The sequence below is a fragment of the Leptinotarsa decemlineata genome, unplaced genomic scaffold, assembly GCF_025532065.1.
Source record: "Leptinotarsa decemlineata unplaced genomic scaffold, Ldec_3_MD MMD2_tig00026358_RagTag_RagTag, whole genome shotgun sequence".
NCBI classification, from domain to species: Eukaryota; Metazoa; Arthropoda; class Insecta; order Coleoptera; family Chrysomelidae; genus Leptinotarsa; species Leptinotarsa decemlineata.
Window position 1 is genome coordinate 1,201,744 of NW_027412703.1, and position 19,791 is coordinate 1,221,534.

Consider the following 19,791-nt stretch of genomic DNA (forward strand, 5'->3'; position numbering starts at 1 on the left):
GAGGCACAAGGTCACCCATCTGTTTTATATGGATGATCTTGAACTTTATGCCTCTGGAGAGAAGGACCTCTATCAGTCCTTGAGGGTGGTGGAAGAGTACACGCATGCTATCGGTATGAAATTCGGGATAGACAAATGTGCAATGGTTCATCTCAAAAGAGGACATTGCGGGGATAACGGAGAGGATGTGCAGCTCGTAGATGGAAGCATCCTACACCATCTGGATGCCGAAGAGACGTATACTTACCTCGAGGTGGAACAACGCCACTCACAAGAGGTAACTGCAGTGAAAAACTCTCTCCGCGGCAAGTATCAGCACAAACTTCGACAGATCTGGTCATCGGAGCTGTCGGGGAAGAACAAAGTTGCTGCAACAAATATGCTTGCCGTTCCAATCTTACTCTACTCCTTTGGAGTAGTGAAGTGGACTCGGGAGGAGCTGTATCAACTCGACGTAAGGACCCGAAAAGTGATGCATCTCTATAGGAGTTTGCATCCCAAATCGTCCGTTCCACGGTTGTACTTCCCCCGACAACAGGGAGGTCGTGGACTTTTGAGTTTGGAATGTCTACATTACAGAACGGTACTGGATACAGCCTGTAAAGTCATCAGGAGTTCGGATCCCCTTCTCTGCATGGTCCATGACCATGAGAGAGCAGGAATTGAAGCATTTCTCCTTAGGGCAGCTGCTCGAGCAGCTGATGAACTCGGTATAGTTTTCGACTCTGAACGAGGTGATTACAACTCTGTCACCAAGTTGGAACCCGTTCAGCAAAAAGCTCAGATGAAAGCCGCAGAGATCACCTTACTTCTGCGGAGACACAGGGATAAGCCAATGCATGGGGTCTTCTTCAATAACATTGAAGACCTTGGCTTAACAAGCGCCTGACGTTCGCTTTTCTCAGGCCGAGTGGGCTGAAGTCGGAAACTGAGGGGTTCATCATGGCTTGCCAGGATGGTGTCTTCAACACCTCAGTCTACCGCAGTCGCGTGATGGGTATAGAGGTTTCTGACACAAGGTGCAGGGCCTACCGCGAGGCGCTCGAGACCCCAATGCACTTGCTATCAGCATGTCCAGCATATGCGGTCTCGGCCTATATCCATCGACATAACGCGGCCGTAAGAGTGCTATATTACCATCTACGGCACTCTTACGGCATTGACGAGACACCGGTGTTGCCCTACGCTCCGGGGGATATTGAATCCGGTGTGGGGAATGAGAAGTGCCGAATTTATTGGAACTATTCTTTCTCCACCCTCAGGCTCATACAAGCTAATAAGCCTGATGTAGTCTTTCTCGACCACCAGACCAAAACGATATTTGTCGTGGAGTTTTCAGCTCCTGGCGAGACGAATATCGTCAGAAAAGAGGAGGAAAAACGGATAAAATATCGAGATTTTCTCTTCGAACTCCGCAGACTCTATCCAGATCACTCTGTCAAGATGGTTGTTCTGATTATTCGGGTCCTTGGTGGAATGATGTCCTCTCTACTCTCGAATCTTAAAATGATACCGGCTTCCCGCACTAAGGCAGAAATCTTAGCTGCACAGATGCAGAAGGCTGTCATTCTTGGCTCACTGCGTTTTCTCAGGGCACATGATTCTCGGACCCAATGATCACTTACCCCACGGTGTTGGGAGTGGTCACTGGTTGATTATGCTGGCGCGCCCTCCCGAATGTATCGGGGCTTCGGGGGATAGGGCCTGACCAGCGCACACTACGGTGAAAAATAATAATAATAATAATATGTATTTATTTATCTTCTTAAGATTGTTTATACTGGACATATTCGAACAGAATATCAATAATAAAAAATGAACTAACGTATTGAATGGGTACTAAGTATGGATGAAAATATCAGAATATAAATAAATGAAAACAATCAACGGATAAGGATCCATGACAGAAGTAAACCATTATAAAATAAAATTGAATTATAAAATGGAGGTGATTTCAATCGTAATGGTTCCAGACTAAAAACAAATTATTACACAACACATATATATTCAATCGAGTATTCAGTTAGGTAGTATTCAAATCTATATTTGTCTTTGTATATCAATCATATGATAATGAATTGAAAAGAGACAAAAATTAGAATTTGAAAAAGATCGACAGTATCAATATATAGTGTACAAAATTATTTATCGATCAGTATACCGGATAATTCTCTACGGTGGCTCACCCCTATAACTTTTTTATAACTGGAGATAGAAGAACGAAATTTGCGGGATGTGTATTATAGTTCAATTTACATTTTTGACATATTTATTTGCTTTGCCGTACTTTCGGTTTGACCGGAAATGACTCCAACTTTCGATTTTTGAATGGGACATCCTATATATTTTTACTTGTTTCGATCAGGAATGACATTCTAAATCCAACAATACTTCACTTGTCAATATTTGACGAATAAAATCATTTTTATTCCAATTTTTATTTATTTATTCAAAATGCCATGGATCACGTAAATCGCTTCATTCTTGATCAAGTAACATGGGAAAACTACGACTTTGAGGTTTATAGCTTGATTTTTTTCAAATTATTCAAACGAATAATTGCAAAAAAGTCGCAAATAGTTCATTAAGATTGTGAATTTTCAAAATGGCCTCCTACTTGATCATGGCAAAGTTCAACTTTTTCAATTGTTGCGGGCATTTCATCGATTAGATGTTCGTCAATGATGTTCTGAAATGCCACCTTTACTTCATCCTCTAGTTCTTGACAAGTAGCTGATGTTGTATTGTAAACCTGATTTTTAATTGTTCCCCAGTAAAAAAAAATCAAGCGGAGTAAGATTTGGTTATCTAGAATATAGAAAAGAAATAATACATTTATGTAAAAATATGACAACTCAAGGATGTACCTCGCAGGCCACTAAATAGGAACATAAGTGACAATCCACTTTTCTGGAAAGGTTTCATCCAGGTTCTCTCTTAGAACTTGAGACATGTGAGGTGACCGTCGTTGTCACGACGCAAAATTCACCAAGTTGTGGTCTGCGAAAGACCGAGCTCTTGTGAGCAATGTGATATTCTCTGCCACGGATTCTTCTGCACACTTTCACAGACAGAGATGATGTATTCCGCAGATATTGCGTTTCGTCGACGTACGGCTGATGGTCGATTATTTACTGAACCGGTGGACTCAAATTTATCCACCACATCGCGAATAGTCCACCCGGTAGGACGATTATGGCGACCGTAAAATGGGAGGAGCGCGAGGGTACGTTGCCGGAACAGAACACGCATTTTGATAAAACAATTTCATTATCAATACCACAAAGACAGATACGACAAAAACCAAGCAAGGAAAACACCACCGAACGACCAAACACAAGACATAACACAACATCTAAGTAATCACCGCGTTTTCACACTGTTTTCCCAGATTGGATCAAATCCCCTAATTAATTAATATGTTGATCATACTCTATATTCTATTACTCTACTACTAATTCTATTACTCTATTACTAATTATAAAACCCAAAAATGGATCAGTATATACGCGATTTCAAAGTCAGCAAAATAATAACTTATCCATTGGAAGATATTATGGAATGCACTGATGTTTTAACTATCAATTCATTGAACAATAACTTCAAAATATTAAGCATGAATATTCGTAGCATCAATAAAAATCTTGATCTGTTTAAAATTCTTCTACAAGGGTTGAATTCAGACATAGATTGTTTGATTCTCACTGAAACATGGAATATTGTTGACCAAACTCTATACACTATTGACGGATATGACATGCTATATAATGAAAGTCACTATAATCAAAATGATGGCGTTGTAGTTTATGTGAAAACATCTTCGAATTACACTTTTAACCGGACTGAAATTTATAATAATATTAACATAATGGACATTAGAATATCCACTACAGGTAGAAAAAATATAATTGTTACAGCAATCTATCGATCCCCAGATTCAGATGCTAGAGAATTCATAAATAGATTGAATTTATTTCTAGAAAACACCAAGAATACTGATGATATTTGTATATTTGCAGGAGATCTTAACATCAATTTATTAGATCCCGTCCAAGATGTATGTTCGGATTATCTGAATACTTTGAATGAGCATGGTTATATATCTATAATTAATAAACCGACAAGGGTCCAAGCCAACAGTAGCACATGTATAGATCACATATTTCTAAAATCTAGTGTTGACATTCAAGACCAAATAATACCAATAATCCTAGAAACATCAATAACAGACCATTATACAACTATTCTTCAAATTATGTTAGAAAATGAAACTCGTAATAACAACAAACAAACTAAAATTATCAAGTACATTAATGAAAAAAAACTCAACGATACGTTCAAAAGTATAAACTGGGACCCGGTATTCTCTTCTAATGATGCAGATTCTGGGACAAATATATTTATTGATATTATTTCTGATTCGGTGAATGCATGTATTGAGGAAAGAAAATTCAATAGGAGACATAAAAAAATTGCACCTTGGGTTACTGATGGTTTATTGAACTCTATAAACAAAAAAAAATCAAATGAAAAAAGCTCTCCTAAGACAACCTGATGATACTGAACTCAGAATTGAATTCAAAATGTATAGAAATAGACTAAACACTATCATAAAAAAAACTAAATCAAAATATTATAAAGATCGAATAGAACAAAACAATCATAATACAAAAAAATTATGGGAAGTAGTACAAGAAATTAGTAAAACTAAAAAAACCCACAAATATATTGACTCCGTTTTTGACGAAAGTGGGCGGGTGTTGACAGACAGAAGAGATATAGCCAACGAATTCAATTCCAATTTTCAGGTATGGGTAGGAAAATGGCCAACAAAATCAAAAAAGATCCAAATTTTGTCTTAAGACGAATAACTATGTCCAACTCGTTAGTCTTCACTCCGGTAGACTCAGCTGAACTCCAGATCATAATAGGAGAACTGAAAAATAAAAAGGCAGTTGGTACTGACAGTCTCAGAGCTGCTTTAACAACAAAAATAACAGAAGCCCTCAATGAGAGTAGCCCTTGTCTGTGTATATTTGTAGACTTGTCGAAAGCTTTCGACACTGTTAGTCATCGTCTCCTTCTGCAGTCACTGGAAGATATTGGTGTCAGAGGAATCTGCTTGCAGCTCTTCAAGAGCTATCTAAATAATAGAACTCAGTCAGTAAATGTTGATGGTGTACTCAGTGACGTAAAGCCGATTGAGATGCTCCGGAGATATAATTGGATTTGCTGACGACACAGCTATATTTTATATATATATATATATATATATATATATATATATATATATATATATATATATATATATATTAAGTGGGAGAATCTGAAACTTGAAACTGAACACGATTTCGAAATTATAAAAAAATGGTTCGAGCACAAATTACTTACAATCAACACAGACAAGACTCATTACTTACCGTTTAGCTGCAGCTCACCTGGACTTCCCGATTTCCAAGAATTGAAAATAGAAAGCACCACTGAAAAATTTGTCATACTACCTGTAAAAAAAATTAAATACTTGGGAATCGTCATTGACTATCGCTTAAAATGGGATCTTCATATAGCATACGTATTAAAGAAACTAAGAACCATTCTATTCAAATTCAGAAAACTCAAAGAAAACATACCTGTGGGCCTGATGAGAATGTTATACCATGCATTAGTAGAAAGCCATCTACGCTACGGGATTCTAGCATGGGGTGGAGCTTTGAGGACGCACATAAACCAATTAGAAGTGATACAGAGGAGATTCATAAGGCTGATATACTCTAAAAACCTCAGATATCCTCCTGACAAACTTTATTCTGAATCACAGATCTTAGACCTGAGGCAGTTATTCTTCTTCATCACAAGTATCAAATATCATACTTCAAAACACTCCAACCAACTCCCTGTTCATAACTATAACACACGAATTAAAAACTATTACAAACTTCCTTCTATGACTGAAACAACAACACAAAGATCGTTTTCTTACCTTGCACCAAAATGCTATAATCGCATTCCGGAAGAGATTAAATCTCTGAAGAGCACTAATATGTTTAAAAAACGACTGAAATGCTTCATAAATAGCAACCCGAGAAATGTGATAGGCGAATTGTTAGATAAATAATGCTCACAGTCGGTCTGAGTTTACCTAAATCATGTCTCCTACTTTTTGTATCAAAATCATCATAATCGACTCCCGGTTAATTATATATTATATAATATTGTTCATTGTCATATGTGTGTGTGTGTGTGTGTGTGTGTATATGTGTATGTGGATGTATGTATATGCGTATATATGTATATATATATATATATATATATATATATATATATATATATATATATGTGTGTGTATATGTATATATGTGTATATACATATATATTGTCAAGTTATTTATTCATTTTATTCGTTTATTTATCTATATATTGTGGATTTATTTATGTATTGTGTATTTATTTATGTATATTGTGTATATATTCATGTATTGTGTATTTACTCATGTTTTTACGATACTCGTGTATTTATCTATGTATTGTATATTTATTCATTCATTTATTCATGTTATACTAGGCGATATCACGCACAAGAAACATTTTTTTCGAAAATGTTTCTTTTGTGATGCCTTTGTTTGTTCACCCCTATTTTATAATATTTTTGTTGTTATCATTATGGTGAATAAACTTATTATTATTATTATTATTATTATTATTATTATTATTATTATTTTTTTTTTTTCACCGTAGTGTGCGCTGGTCAGGCCCTATCCCCCGAAGCCCCGATACATTCGGGAGGGCGCGCCAGCATTATCAACCAATGACCACTCCCCACACCGTGGGGTAAGTGATCATTGGGTCCGAGAATCATGTGCCCTGAGCAAACGCAGTGAGCCAAGAATGACAGCCTTCTGCATCTGTGCGGCTAAGATTTCTGCCTTAGTGCGGCAAGCCGGTATGATTTTGAGATTCGAGAGTAGAGAAGACATCATTCCACCAAGGACTCCAATAATCAGAACGACCATCTTGACAGAGTGATCTGGATAGAGTCTGCGGAGTTCGAAGAGAAAATCTCGATATTTTATCCGTTTTTCATCCTCTTTTCTGACGATATTCGTCTCGCCAGGAGCTGAAAACTCCACGACAAATATCGTTTTGGTCTGGTGGTCGAGAAGGACTACATCAGGCTTATTAGCTTGTATGAGCCTGAGGGTGGGGAACGAATAGTTCCAATAAATTCGGCACTTCTCGTTCCCCACAACGGATTCAATATCCCCCGGAGCGTAGGGCAACACCGGTGTCTCGTCAATACCGTAAGAGTGCCGTAGATGGTAATATAGCACTCTTAGGGCCGCGTTATGTCGATGGATATAGGCCGAGACCGCATATGCTGGACATGCTGATAGCAAGTGCATTAGGGTCTCGGGCGCCTCGCGGCAGGCCCTGCACCTTGTGTCAGGAACCTCTATACCCATCACGCGACTGCGGTAGACTAAGGTGTTGAAGACACCATCCTGGCAAGCCATGATGAACCCCTCAGTTTCCGACTTCAGCCCACTCGACCTGAGAAAAGCGAACGTCAGGCGCTTTGATAAGCCAAGGTCTTCAATGTTATTGAAGAAGACCCCATGCATCGGCTTATCCCTGTGTCTCCGCAGAAGTAAGGTGATCTCTGCGGCTTTTATCTGAGCTTTTTGCTGAACGGGTTCCAACTCGGTGACAGAGTTGTAGTCACCTCGTTCAGAGTCGAAAACTATACCGAGTTCATCAGCTGCTCGAGCAGCTGCCCTAAGGAGAAATGCTCCAATTCCTGCTCTCTCATGGTCACGGACCATGCAGAGAAGGGGATCCGAACTCCTGACGACTTTACAGGCTGTATCCAGTACCATTCTGTCATGTAGACACTCCAAACTCAAAAGTCCACGACCTCCCTGTTGTCGGGGGAAGTACAACCGTGGAACGGACGATTTGGGATGCAAACTCCTATAGAGATGCATCATTTTTCGGGTCCTTACGTCGAGTTGATACAGCTCCTCCCGAGTCCACTTCACTACTCCAAAGGAGTAGAGTAAGATTGGAACGGCAAGCATATTTGTTGCAGCTACTTTGTTCTTCCCCGACAGTTCCGATGACCAGATCTGTCGAAGTTTGTGCTGATACTTGCCGCGGAGAGAGTTTTTCACTGCAGTTACCTCTTGTGAGTGGCGTTGTTCAACCCCGAGGTAAGTATACGTCTCTCCGGCATCCAGATGGTGTAGGATGCTTCCATCTACGAGCTGCACATCCTCTCCGTAGTCCCCGCATCGTCCTCTTTTGAGATGAACCATTGCACATTTGTCTATCCCGAATTTCATACCGATAGCATGCGTGTACTCTTCCACCACCCTCAAGGACTGATAGAGATCCTTCTCTCCAGAGGCATAAAGTTTAAGATCATCCATATAAAACAGATGGGTGACCTTGTGCCTCCGGTTTCCGGGGGTGCCACAGTTATATCCTCGAGTCTTTCTGAGCGCAACGGATAATGGCAATAGTGAGATGCAGAATAGAAGGGGGCTGAGGGAATCACCCTGAAATACACCCCTTCTGAAAGTGACCCACCCTGTTTGAACTCTTGCTTGACCAGATGTTATGGTGAAGCGAGTTCGCCAAAGTGGTGTCAGTTGTTCAATGCATCTCACTATGTTGTCGGGTACCGCAAGGCATCTGAGCAAATGCAAGATGAGCTCATGCGAAATTGTATCAAATGCCTTACGGTAATCGATCCAGGCCATAGAGAGGTTACGCTTATATTGTATCGAGTCCTGCGTTACACATCTATCGATGAGCAGGTTCTCTTTACATCCAGCGACTCCTCTCTTCAACCCTCTCTGCTCATATATCCGTTCGAACACTCGGTCAACTGCGGTGAGTATTCGTGTGTATAAGATGCTTGTAAACAACTTATAACACGAATTCAAGCATGTTATCGGTCTGTAATTCTTAGGAATCGACAAATCTCCGCTTTTGGGGATAAGAACGGTCCGCCCCTCGACAAACCAATCCGGAATCGGCTGCTCTCCATCGAGCCACGAGTTGAAAACTCTGGCCAGATGATGGTGGGTACTTGGTAGTTTTTTCCACCAATAAGTGTTCAGCCCATCTGGGCCTGGAGCAGCAAAGTTCTTGGAACCAACGAGGGCCCTTCGAACGTCATCCGGGGTTATCGGGTTGCGCAGTTCATTGGGCTCAGGCTGTCGAAGCTCTCTGTTGAAAGCTTCGAACTGCGCTAGGGCTGGAGTGTCTAAGTTGAGTGGCTGCGGGTGTTCATAGATATCCTTCCAGAAGGATTCCACCTGATCAGCGGTCGGCGGATTATCCACAACACGTGGAGGCTCTTGGAATAAGCGAGAAGGTTTCTCGCGGAACCTAAGGTTTTCCGCGATACTTTTCGCTCGCCTCACTAGTGACTTCTTAGCAGCCACTAGCATTCGTATCCTATCAAGGCAGTGCTGTTTGGTGGTCAGCAGCACGCCTTGGCTCAAAGTGTGATGGATACGTCGGAGATTGGCGGCTATTCGCCGCACTGCGGGCGTGAAAGGCCTGTTGGCTGCCCTGTAATCCATCACACATTGGATACGAGACGCGTGTTGTCTCGCCGACGTGATTTTAGCCTCCATCTTGTGTATACGCCGTTCAATCTTCCGAACCGCAAGGCCGGGATTTCGTCCTTCCGATTCGGAAAGCGATTGGACGACGTTATACACGGCGGTGTTGATTTGCCAGATGTCAGCCTCTTCTGTTAGAACACTATGAACCTCCGCATCCAAACGAGCCAGTTCTTGTGGCTTCAGGGGCTTAATCCTGTGGAGCGCCCTGCGTGTTCTGATTGTCGTCTCCATTGGTGGTATGGTGCTGGTCCCCTCTCCAGCCGTGCCAACGTGTGGTAGAACTGCCACTTCCACCACTTCGTTAGCAGGCTGGAAAGGAGCTATATAGCCCTGCCGCCGAAGATAGGATACGTAATCCCTAAGGTTTTGGGCGGAAAAGGCGGCATGCTCCGGATGTGTTTCACACCACAGAGCATGCAATCTCGCCATGTACCCTCTTCGCGCGGGCTCACTACTCTCGTAGCAATGCATAAGGCTATCTCTTAGTTCATGCGTCCACTCAAAACGTCCGTTTTCATTGCCAGGGTTGTCATCAGTAGGCAAATCATCGTTTTGGGCCCCACCACCTTGCCTCTGACCCCTCCGAGCGGGTCGATTGTGGGGGCCCCTTCCTTGATTATTGGGAACCAAGTGTTGGGTCCACCAGGTGGTTAGCCCTGTGGACCCACGGCCGGCACCGGAGGAAGAATAGAGTTCTCCTTCCCGGGTGCGCCTGGGCTGCCGGTCCGGTTTTGCACCAGTTGCTCGGGTAAGTGGTGTCGCAACTCACCAAAGGCCAATGGTGTTAGTGGCCATCCCTGCTTATTTATTATTATTATTATTATTATTATTATTATTATTATTATTATTATTATTATTATTATTATTATTATTATCTACACGTGTTGTTGAATGCTACATCCATCCTTGGTGATTGGCATATCAAACTGAATGAATGACAACTAATTTGACAGATATAGCTTCATGAAGACCCTTCATTTTTAGTTGGAGTGCTCCAAAAGATCTTACGAAAATATATAGCTGATGAAATGAGTAACTTTCCAAAATATATTCAAAACCTCCCCTTCATGTATCTGAAATACTTTCTAAATTAGCAATGTTCAAAACGAATCTTTGAACCTCATTCAATATTATTTTTTTCAGGAAATCTGTTATAAAAACCTCAAGAGTGGTGCTGAGAGCGGATGGGATTTCTCGTCTCGGTGGCTATTCACCGAAACAGGGGATATTGGAAGCAATTTGACTACTATAGATACAAAACGTGTAATTCCAGTAGATTTGAACGCATTTCTTTGCGGTAGTTTCAAGAGGCTCGCTGATTTCTATGAAAGACTGGAAAATAAAGAGAAATTTTCCAAATATCTAGCTCTACATGAATCTTGGAAGGAGTCGATAGAATCTGTTTTTTATGATGGAGACGATGGCATTTGGTATGATTACGACATAAAATTATCTAAACATAGAAAGGGATTTTTTCCAAGTAATCTAGCCCCGCTCTGGGCAAAAGCATTCGACACATCTCGAAAAGATCAGTACGGAGAAAGAGCGGCTAAATATCTGAAATCGCAGAAAATTGATGAATATTTGGGAGGAATTCCAATGTCTCTTACGCAGACTGGAGAGCAGTGGGATCTTCCCAATGCTTGGCCGCCACTACAAGAAATTGTAATTTTGGGTTTGAAAGAAAGTGGTAATTCAAACGCAGTACATTTATCGAAAGTTCTTGCGAAGAATTGTGTTAATTCTTATATAAGAGGTTATGCCAAATCGAATGAAATGTTCGAGAAATATGATGCACTTTCATCCGGAGAATATGGAGGAGGTGGAGAATATATAGTTCAAACTGGATTTGGATGGACAAATGGTGTAGCACTGTCTTTCATAAATGAATACTATACTGAGAATCCAAAAAAAGATTGATATTATAATTATTGTGAAAATATTTCAATTTGGAAAATCACTCGTCATCAGTCTGTATTAAAGTTTCAAATATTGAAGCATATTCCCAATAAAAACTGAATCAGTCAATTATAATTTTCTTCACTGATGCAAACCATACATCATCATGGCAATATATTGGAAATATTGTATCTTTCATGTTCATGACAATTATCGACACGAAATATTACCATATAATTGAATTCATTCTGAAAACACAAGTTGTTTCAGAATTGAAGCAAAGGAGACTGTTGTGCTTGATATTTCTAAGGACTTCGACCGTGGGTGGCATGAGGGTTTGCTGGCCAAACTTCGATGCTGGCTTGTCGGATCATTTTTGAGAATGGCTCTTCAGCTTCCTCAAAAGACATTCCCTGCAAGTAAACGTCGATGGAAAGATATCTCGAAAACTTTCACCATCAACGCTGGTGTTCCCCAGGGATCTATATCGTCTCCAACCCTCTTTTTCTGGTATATCAACGACTTATTGGAAAAAACCAAGAATCCAATATACAGGGTGTAACTAAATGAGTGTAAAACATTCAAGGAGGTGATTCCTCATCGAAAAAATGAATAAATTTTTTGGAGCATCCCTTGTTAAGATACAGCCCCTTAAAGGAGGTACATAAAATTTGTATAACAATTTTTTTCAGAAGCACCAAAAAAGTTACAATATTGAAATTGACCTGATGTTTTGTACTACCAAAAAGACACACTTATCCAGAAATTTATTTGGTTCACCCCATGGTTGTGAGGGGTGGAAAACGCAACCCCTTAAATTTATTCCCAATGTAACTTTTTGTCTTATTATTTATGTACCATTCAAACATTTGTTTCCAATAGCCTGTTTCATTCTAAACAAAAATTTTTTTTGGGTTTTTTGTCCGAAATGAACCAGTTCGCAGCAAAAAATTATTTTATGAACAACTACAGAGATACATCGTCATAAATGCGAAAATACGAAACTATTCTATCTAGTAGGTTGCTATTAGCGATAATGACAATTAAATTGGTATGACGCTGTCAGTTTGTGAATTTTCGAAATTGAATTGATACTAATTGTGTGTTGTTGTTCTGTTCTCAATTTGTTACTTTAATAATTCATTTGTTATTGAAATGGCATACACAAATGAGGAAATGGCTGATATGCATTACGTTTATGGTCTGTCACAGGGAAATGGGTTACAAGCTTCTAGATTATTCTAGAAGATATGCTGAAATGTATCCCCAACGGCAGCATCCTTCACATATAATATTTGCTCGACTTCATCAACGATCACGAGCATATGGTTCATTCGACAAAGAACGCAGGATTGTGGTCGACATCGAAAAGTACGAACACCACAGCTTGAGGAAGGAGTACTTAATTTGATTGAAGAACAACCTACTACCAGTGCTAGAAAGATTGCTTTCCAGCTAAATGTTGATCATTTGACGATATTTTAAATTTTAAAGTAACAACTCTTGAATTTTGCAATTGGATGCTGGAAACGATTAGAAGAAATTGTGACTTTCTGAAGAGGATAGAATTCACAGACGAATGTAGTTTTTCTCGGGACATGATTATTAATTTTCATAATTACCACATTTGGGCTAATGAAAGCCCTCACGCTATTGTCGAAACTAACCTGTTTTTTCTTAACGTGTGGCTCGGAGTTATTGGAGATGATTCAATTGGGCCTCGTTTTCTACCTCCTCGATTGAATGGTGAATACGTGAATACGTGCATTCAGTACTGCTGGAGAAAGTTCCTCTTGGCGTCAGAAGGAATATGTTTTTCATGCATGATGGGGCTCTCACCCATTTTAGTCAAGTAGCACGTTAGCATTCAACTGAAACATATGCAAATCAGTGGATAGATCGAGGAGAACCACAGAACTGGCCCGCTCGATCCCCGGATCTCAATCCTCTCGATTTCTCTATATGGGGCCATTTACAGCATTTGGTTAATCGTACTTCTGTTCGCGATGTAGAGGACTTAAGAAACCGCATCATCGATGCGTGCAGGGTAATCAGAGAGACTCCAGGAATATTTTACGTGGCTTAATGTGCCAACGTGTAGACGCATGCGTAATGTCTGAAGGTAGACATATTGAACATTTACTATGATTTCTACAAGGCGTGTGTTTTGTTATTAATACATTAGTTTTGTTTATTACCCCTCAATCGTTCAATGCAGGTACTAACTACAAAATAACAATACATCCAATTCGCATTTATGACGATGTATCTTGTAGTTGTTGGTAAAATAATTTTTTGCTGCGAACTGGTTCATTTTGGGCAAAAAACCCAAGAGACATTTGTTGTTTAGAATGAAACAGGCTATCGGAAATGAATTTTTAAATGGTAAACAAATAATAAGACAAAAAGTTACATTGGAAATACATTTTAGGGGTTGCGTTTTCCAACCCTTACAACCTTGGGGTAAACCAAATACATTTCTGGCTAAGTGTCTTTTTGGTAGTACAAAACGTCAGGTTAATTTCAATATTGTAATTATTTCAGTGCTTATGTACCCCCTTCAAGGGGCTATATCTTAACAAGGGATGCTCCAATGAAAGATCCTATCTTTTTTTCGATGAGGAATCACCTCCTTAAACGTCTACATTTATTTAATTACACCCTTTATGATAAACTGCCAACTTCGATCAAATCTTTGAAACCTGAAAATGTGTTCCGTAACCGTAGTGATTCTTTACTTATTGAAGTGTTACCAAGTCGACAGCAATACCTGAACGATAATCAAATGCAGTTTTTTGTTTTTTTGCTAAGAAGTCTAATAAACGTCATCGTATGTTTTTTTTAATTGACTCGCCAATGTACATATTCATTCAATTGGTAAAAATCAAATTATTATTATCATTTTTTACCGTAGTATGCGCTGGTCAAGCCCTATCTACCGAATCCCTGGTACATTCTGGAGGACGCGCCAGCATTATCAACCAACGAACACTCCCAACACCATGAGGTAAGTGATCATTGGGTCCGACAATCATGTGCCCTGCGCAAGCGCAGTGAGCCAAGAATGACGGCCTTCTGCATCTGTCCGGCTAAGATTTCTATCTTACTACGGCAAGCCGGTATGATTTCAAGATTCGAGAGTAGAGATGACATCATTCCACCAAGGACTCCGATCATCAAAACGACCGTCATGATAGGGTGGTCTGGATAGAGTCTGCGGAGTTTTAGAAGAAAATCTAGATATTTCATCCGGCTTACATGTAACCTCTATATCCATCACGCGACTGCGGTAGACTAAGGTGTTGAAGATACCATCTTGTAAACCCCTTAGTTTTCGACCTCAGCCCACTCGACATGAGGAAAGCGAAAGTCAGGCGTTTTGATAAGCCAAGCTCTTCAATGATTCCGAAGAAGAACCCATTCCTTGGCTTACCCTTGTGTTTTCGCAAAGGTGAGGTGATAGCTACGGCTTTCATATGAGCTTCTTGCTGAACTGGTTTCAACTCCATGGATCAGCAAATGGAAATGCAGAAGAAACACGGATAATATTTTAACAGAGTAATTTCATGTGCCAAAATATTCAGAACGCTACATGCAAGAGTATGTGAAACTGGGAGTTTTATTAAAAATGCAGGGGGTAAAAGACCAGAAACTGTAGCAATGCCTACTAGAAAAATCTATACCTGATGCGATAGAAGAAGATCCTTCAAATAGTACCAAGAAGATTGCACTGCAGCTGTAAGTCAGCCCAAAAACCGTATGGTCATTTCTAAAAAGAAACCTCCTATACCCATAACCCATATCCTAGCTCTACTGCATCGGGATTTCCACCCAAGATTTTGCAGATGGTTGATTCATACGATGTCACACAATAATAATTTTTTATCAAATATTTCATTTACGGACGAAGCAAATGTTTTACGAAATGCTATTATGAACTTTCACAATGACCCTTTTTAGGCCGACGAAAATCCCCACGTTATTAGAGAAAGTCATTTTCAACAATAATATCCTCTGAAGGTTTGGGTGGTAATGATCATGACCAACTATTTGGCCCATTTTTTCTACCCACTAGTGAATCTACAACAAGTGAATCCTACACAGACTTTTTGCGAGATCATTTACTCTATTAGTTACAAGAAGTGACGGCACTCGTGAGAGGCAACATGTATGTGATTCATGTACGACGGGGCCCAGCTCATTTTAGTGTTCTTGCTTGTCAGAATATCGACATCACCTACTCTAGTCGTTGGATCGGACGTTCAGGACCTCAAAATTGGCCAGCTTGCGATCCTGATATGAATCCTCTAGATTTCTATTTATGGGGTCATAAGGAACACTCTGGGTATTTTTGAACGTTTCAGACAATCAATGACAAATCGATTGCAGTCATGTATTTCATCAGAAGGTGAACATTCTGCTGATTTGCTTCAAGGTCGAAATTGTCTGTTATTTACCTTTGGTTTTATTTTGTTGCCCATGAATATTACCGGAGTTTTTTTCCCAACACCAAATCGTTATTTTTAACACCTCGACACGTGTTTCGATCACCAAGTGATCATCTTCAAAGAGGAAGATCAAAACTAGAAACTAATGCGACCTATTTACCATATTTATGCTATATAGGTATCCCATACAGGTAAACCATCCAGGCGTACCACCCATACAGGTATACCAACCTAAATTGATTTTACAATTTTGCCTTATCTATTATTTTACAATATATGTTTATATAACAATTTTCAGCTATATAAAAATCAATTTCACAATATTGCCTATCCAAATTTATTATTGCAATGTGTCCTTATGTAGTAATCAGTAAACCCAACAACATTATTTTATTTTAACAAGCTATATAGTATGCTCTTTGGTATAGGTCCGTCATCGTTATTCATAATATTATTGTGTTCACTTATTTCTACACTCTCATAGGCATCTAGTTGCCTGTTGTTGTTAACTTGTCTAACTAATCTTAATGAACTGAAGTCTATGGAATGGTTTTGTTGCAAAATATGATGGGCGACTGCTGATTTTTCAGGACTTCCATATTTTGAGTGTGCTATGTGTTCCTTATATCTTACTTCAATAGATCTTTTTGTCTGTACATAATATTTTGCATCGCAGTCCTTACATTCAATTTCGTAAATTCCAGACTTTTCCAAATTCTCGACTTTGTCTTTTGGACTTTGTATATTGGTTGTATGGAACTGAGATGTAATTATCTTGGTTTCATCTTGGTTATCTTGGTTTATCTTGTTTTGAAAGTCGAGATTTCGTTCATTCTTAACCTAAACTTCTTCTTCCTTATTATGTCATCTACAATACCCCTCGAGAAACCGTAAGTGGCTGCTATTTCCTGTATTGTACGTCTTTCTTTTGTGAACCTATCATGTGTTAGAGGAAAGTCAAAAGAATATGCACTAAAGAATTCAACCCAGCAGGTTGTGCTGTCCACAGTGATGTGAAAAGTCAGGAATATACCTGTACGTGCTTGTTTCTTCTCTAAATATATCGTATTCTAACCCTCCATATTGGCTTTCATTACCAAAACGTCAAGAAATGGTAGTTGTCCCTTATTTTCTAACTCATACGTGAATTTTATTGATGGACATCTATTATTCAAAATAGAAACATAGTCGTCAATATTCGATTTTTTGGTATCGAATATCGCGAAAATATCATCCACATTCCTTAGCCAAATCCTAGAAAAAAACTTCGACTTCTCTTTGGTTTCCATTTCGAAACTGCTCATGAACAGGTCTGCCAGGTAGGGGGACAAGGGGTTTCCCATGGCCGTTCCTTCCTATTGTTCATAAAAGCAACCTTCTACCTGGAAACGATTTTGTTTCATACACTAATTAGTAAAAGAAACGAATTCATCGATTTTGTTATTATTGAAATTATTTTTCTCTAGTAATTTCCTGAGGTATTGCAAGTTCTGTGGAATTGGGACGCTAGGAAATAAGGAACTAACATCAAAAGGAACCAAAATCTCACCTTCTTGCAGAATCACGTTTTTTGTATGTTGTATGAACTCTAAAGAGTTTTCTATTGTTGTTGTTATTGTTTTATTGTTGTTTTTATTGTTGTCCATGTATAGTTTTTAGGAGTGATTTGTTTTCTTCGAATACGAAGCTTGATATGCAGAAAAACCAAAAAAACTGTATTTTCAGTTGCCTGATCGGAAAAATCAAAAAACTACAGAAAAGTCAATGACGTTTTTTTAAATTGTTCACTGTGGTGGCCACTGAGATTCCACTGGACCTAATAATTTCAATCTAGTTCGGGTTAAATGAGCGCCTCATTACTTCAAATAGCTGTAGCAAATTCCAACCAAATCAGTGAAAGAATAATAATATTTTATAAATACCATTTTTCTACGGATAATATCTCTTCTTCTATCATCGCTTTCATACGTTCAAAACGAAAGATTTCTCACGCAGTGAGAAATATCCGCCATTACAGTGAAAAATAATTTCTCACTGTTACCATGATAACCCAAGTCAGTCATGAATTGTTACAGGTCAGATTGATATGACACGTTCTCCATGTTGACAATGCTACGTCGACGATTCGCGTGCAATATCCAAGTAGCCCATTGTCGGCGTTTCCACAAAACCAAAGCACTGCATAATTATTGCTGTCAACTTACCAACGAAAATAGTTTGTTGATTGTTATAGTATAAATAGTTGAGATTTATTGAATATTGAATATAATGGAGTACGAAGATTTATAGTTGGAAAATACACCTCCAGAAATTGTTCAGAAAGCAAAAGATGTTTGCAAGCACATCAAGTGAAAAATATGAAATCGCTAACAGAAACTTTATGGACTGGAAAATGAAAGCCAAGGTAAATTCTTGTTCCGAAAATGCCTTGTTAGTTTATTTTGAAGAGTTGTCAACATTATGGTCTTAGTACTCGATGCTGAGGAGTACCTTGATTATTAAAAACTGTGTTGATATATCAAAATACGTAAAACTACGTGCATTTTTCAATCGCAAATCTGAAAAATATGCTCCAAAAGAGTCAAAAACATTAACTTCTGAAGAAAGTCAACAATTTTCAAAAGATGCACCTGGTGAAAATTATTTGCTGATAAAGGTATGAATTGAAAATTTTTAAATTGTTATCGAGAAATTAATATTTGGTTTTGATTTCAGGCTGCTTTAGCTAAAATTTTTGACTGTACTTACGTATTTTGATGCGTAGATTACAAATCCGAAAGAAAAAAGTGGCGCTCTCCCTTATTTAAGAAGTTACGGCCCTTCAAAGTTCAGAAAAGGGCAACTTTTCAGCCTTCTTTTTCACCAAATAAAGTATTTGAAAACACAAGCATTTATTTATTCACTAGGTCACCTTTACACCTTATTCCTCCTTCTTTGACACTTTTCTCTTGAATAACAAACATTTTTCTTATAAAAAACTTAATTTAAAAACGAATGCTTCTCCTGGTGACACTCTTATATTTGTAGTGACATTTCAGAAAAAAGCGGTTGGTATTTGTCGTCACGTACTATTTTAAATTCGTAGATTTGAACTTTTAGTTTGGCGTGAGAGAAAAATACAAATTGAATTTGAACGAAATTCATAATTTAGTGAAAGTAAAAAATAATTTAATTCTATATTTTGTTCAAATAGGAGTGTTTGCAGCAACAATACGTTGCACTAATTGCAATGAAGAGTGCTAGTGCCAGTCGTACCAACCATATCATTAACCTTAAAAACGTAAAATACAGTGATATGTAACCAAAAAGCAGCTCCGTACATTTTTTAACATTTTTTAAGAAAAATGTTGATTATTGAAGTGAAAAGTGTTAAAGAAGGAGGAATAAGGTGTAAAGATGACCTAGTGAATAAATGCTTGTGTTTTTAAATAGTTTATTTCGTGAAAAAGAAGGCTGAAAAGTTGCTCTTTTCTGAACTTTGAAGGGCCGTAGCTTCTTAAATAAGAGAGAGGGCCACTTTTTTCTTTCGGATTCGTAATGTACGCATCAAAATACGTTAAAAACAGTCAAAAATTTTTTCAATATCGCCGGGTGTCCACAAAACGAAAATTTACCGAGAATTCTACCAAATTTACTAAAAATATGAGCTATGCACAAATGAAACATGTTTTTTTTAATTACAAAAATAGCAAATGTACAAAACAGCCTGAGGGGATAAATAAATTTGTCACCATGGCGAAAAAAATAGCGAAATTTTTACAATTTCCGAACCCTGAGTTATATACTGGCCACTGTTCACGAATGTCATC

The 19,791-nt window shown here is 38.7% G+C and overlaps 1 protein-coding gene and 1 long non-coding RNA gene across 2 annotated transcripts in view; one reads left to right on the forward strand and one right to left on the reverse strand.

The window, feature by feature from the left end:
- The window catches only part of LOC111514871 (trehalase), a 31,348-nt gene extending 19,685 nt beyond the window's left edge, over positions 1-11,663 (forward strand). The window contains exon 3 of the mRNA XM_023171111.2: positions 10,779-11,663. Coding sequence (XP_023026879.2) covers positions 10,779-11,555 — 777 coding nt within the window. The 3' untranslated portion in view covers positions 11,556-11,663. The remainder of the gene's footprint in view (positions 1-10,778) is intronic.
- Positions 4,486-5,785, reverse strand: LOC141486553 (uncharacterized). Its single transcript, XR_012467918.1, has 3 exons — positions 5,631-5,785; positions 5,421-5,501; positions 4,486-4,936 (listed from the first exon to the last, which is right to left on the reverse strand). It is a non-coding gene; the product is annotated as an uncharacterized lncRNA (long non-coding RNA).
- Positions 11,664-19,791: the final 8,128 nt, after the last annotated feature.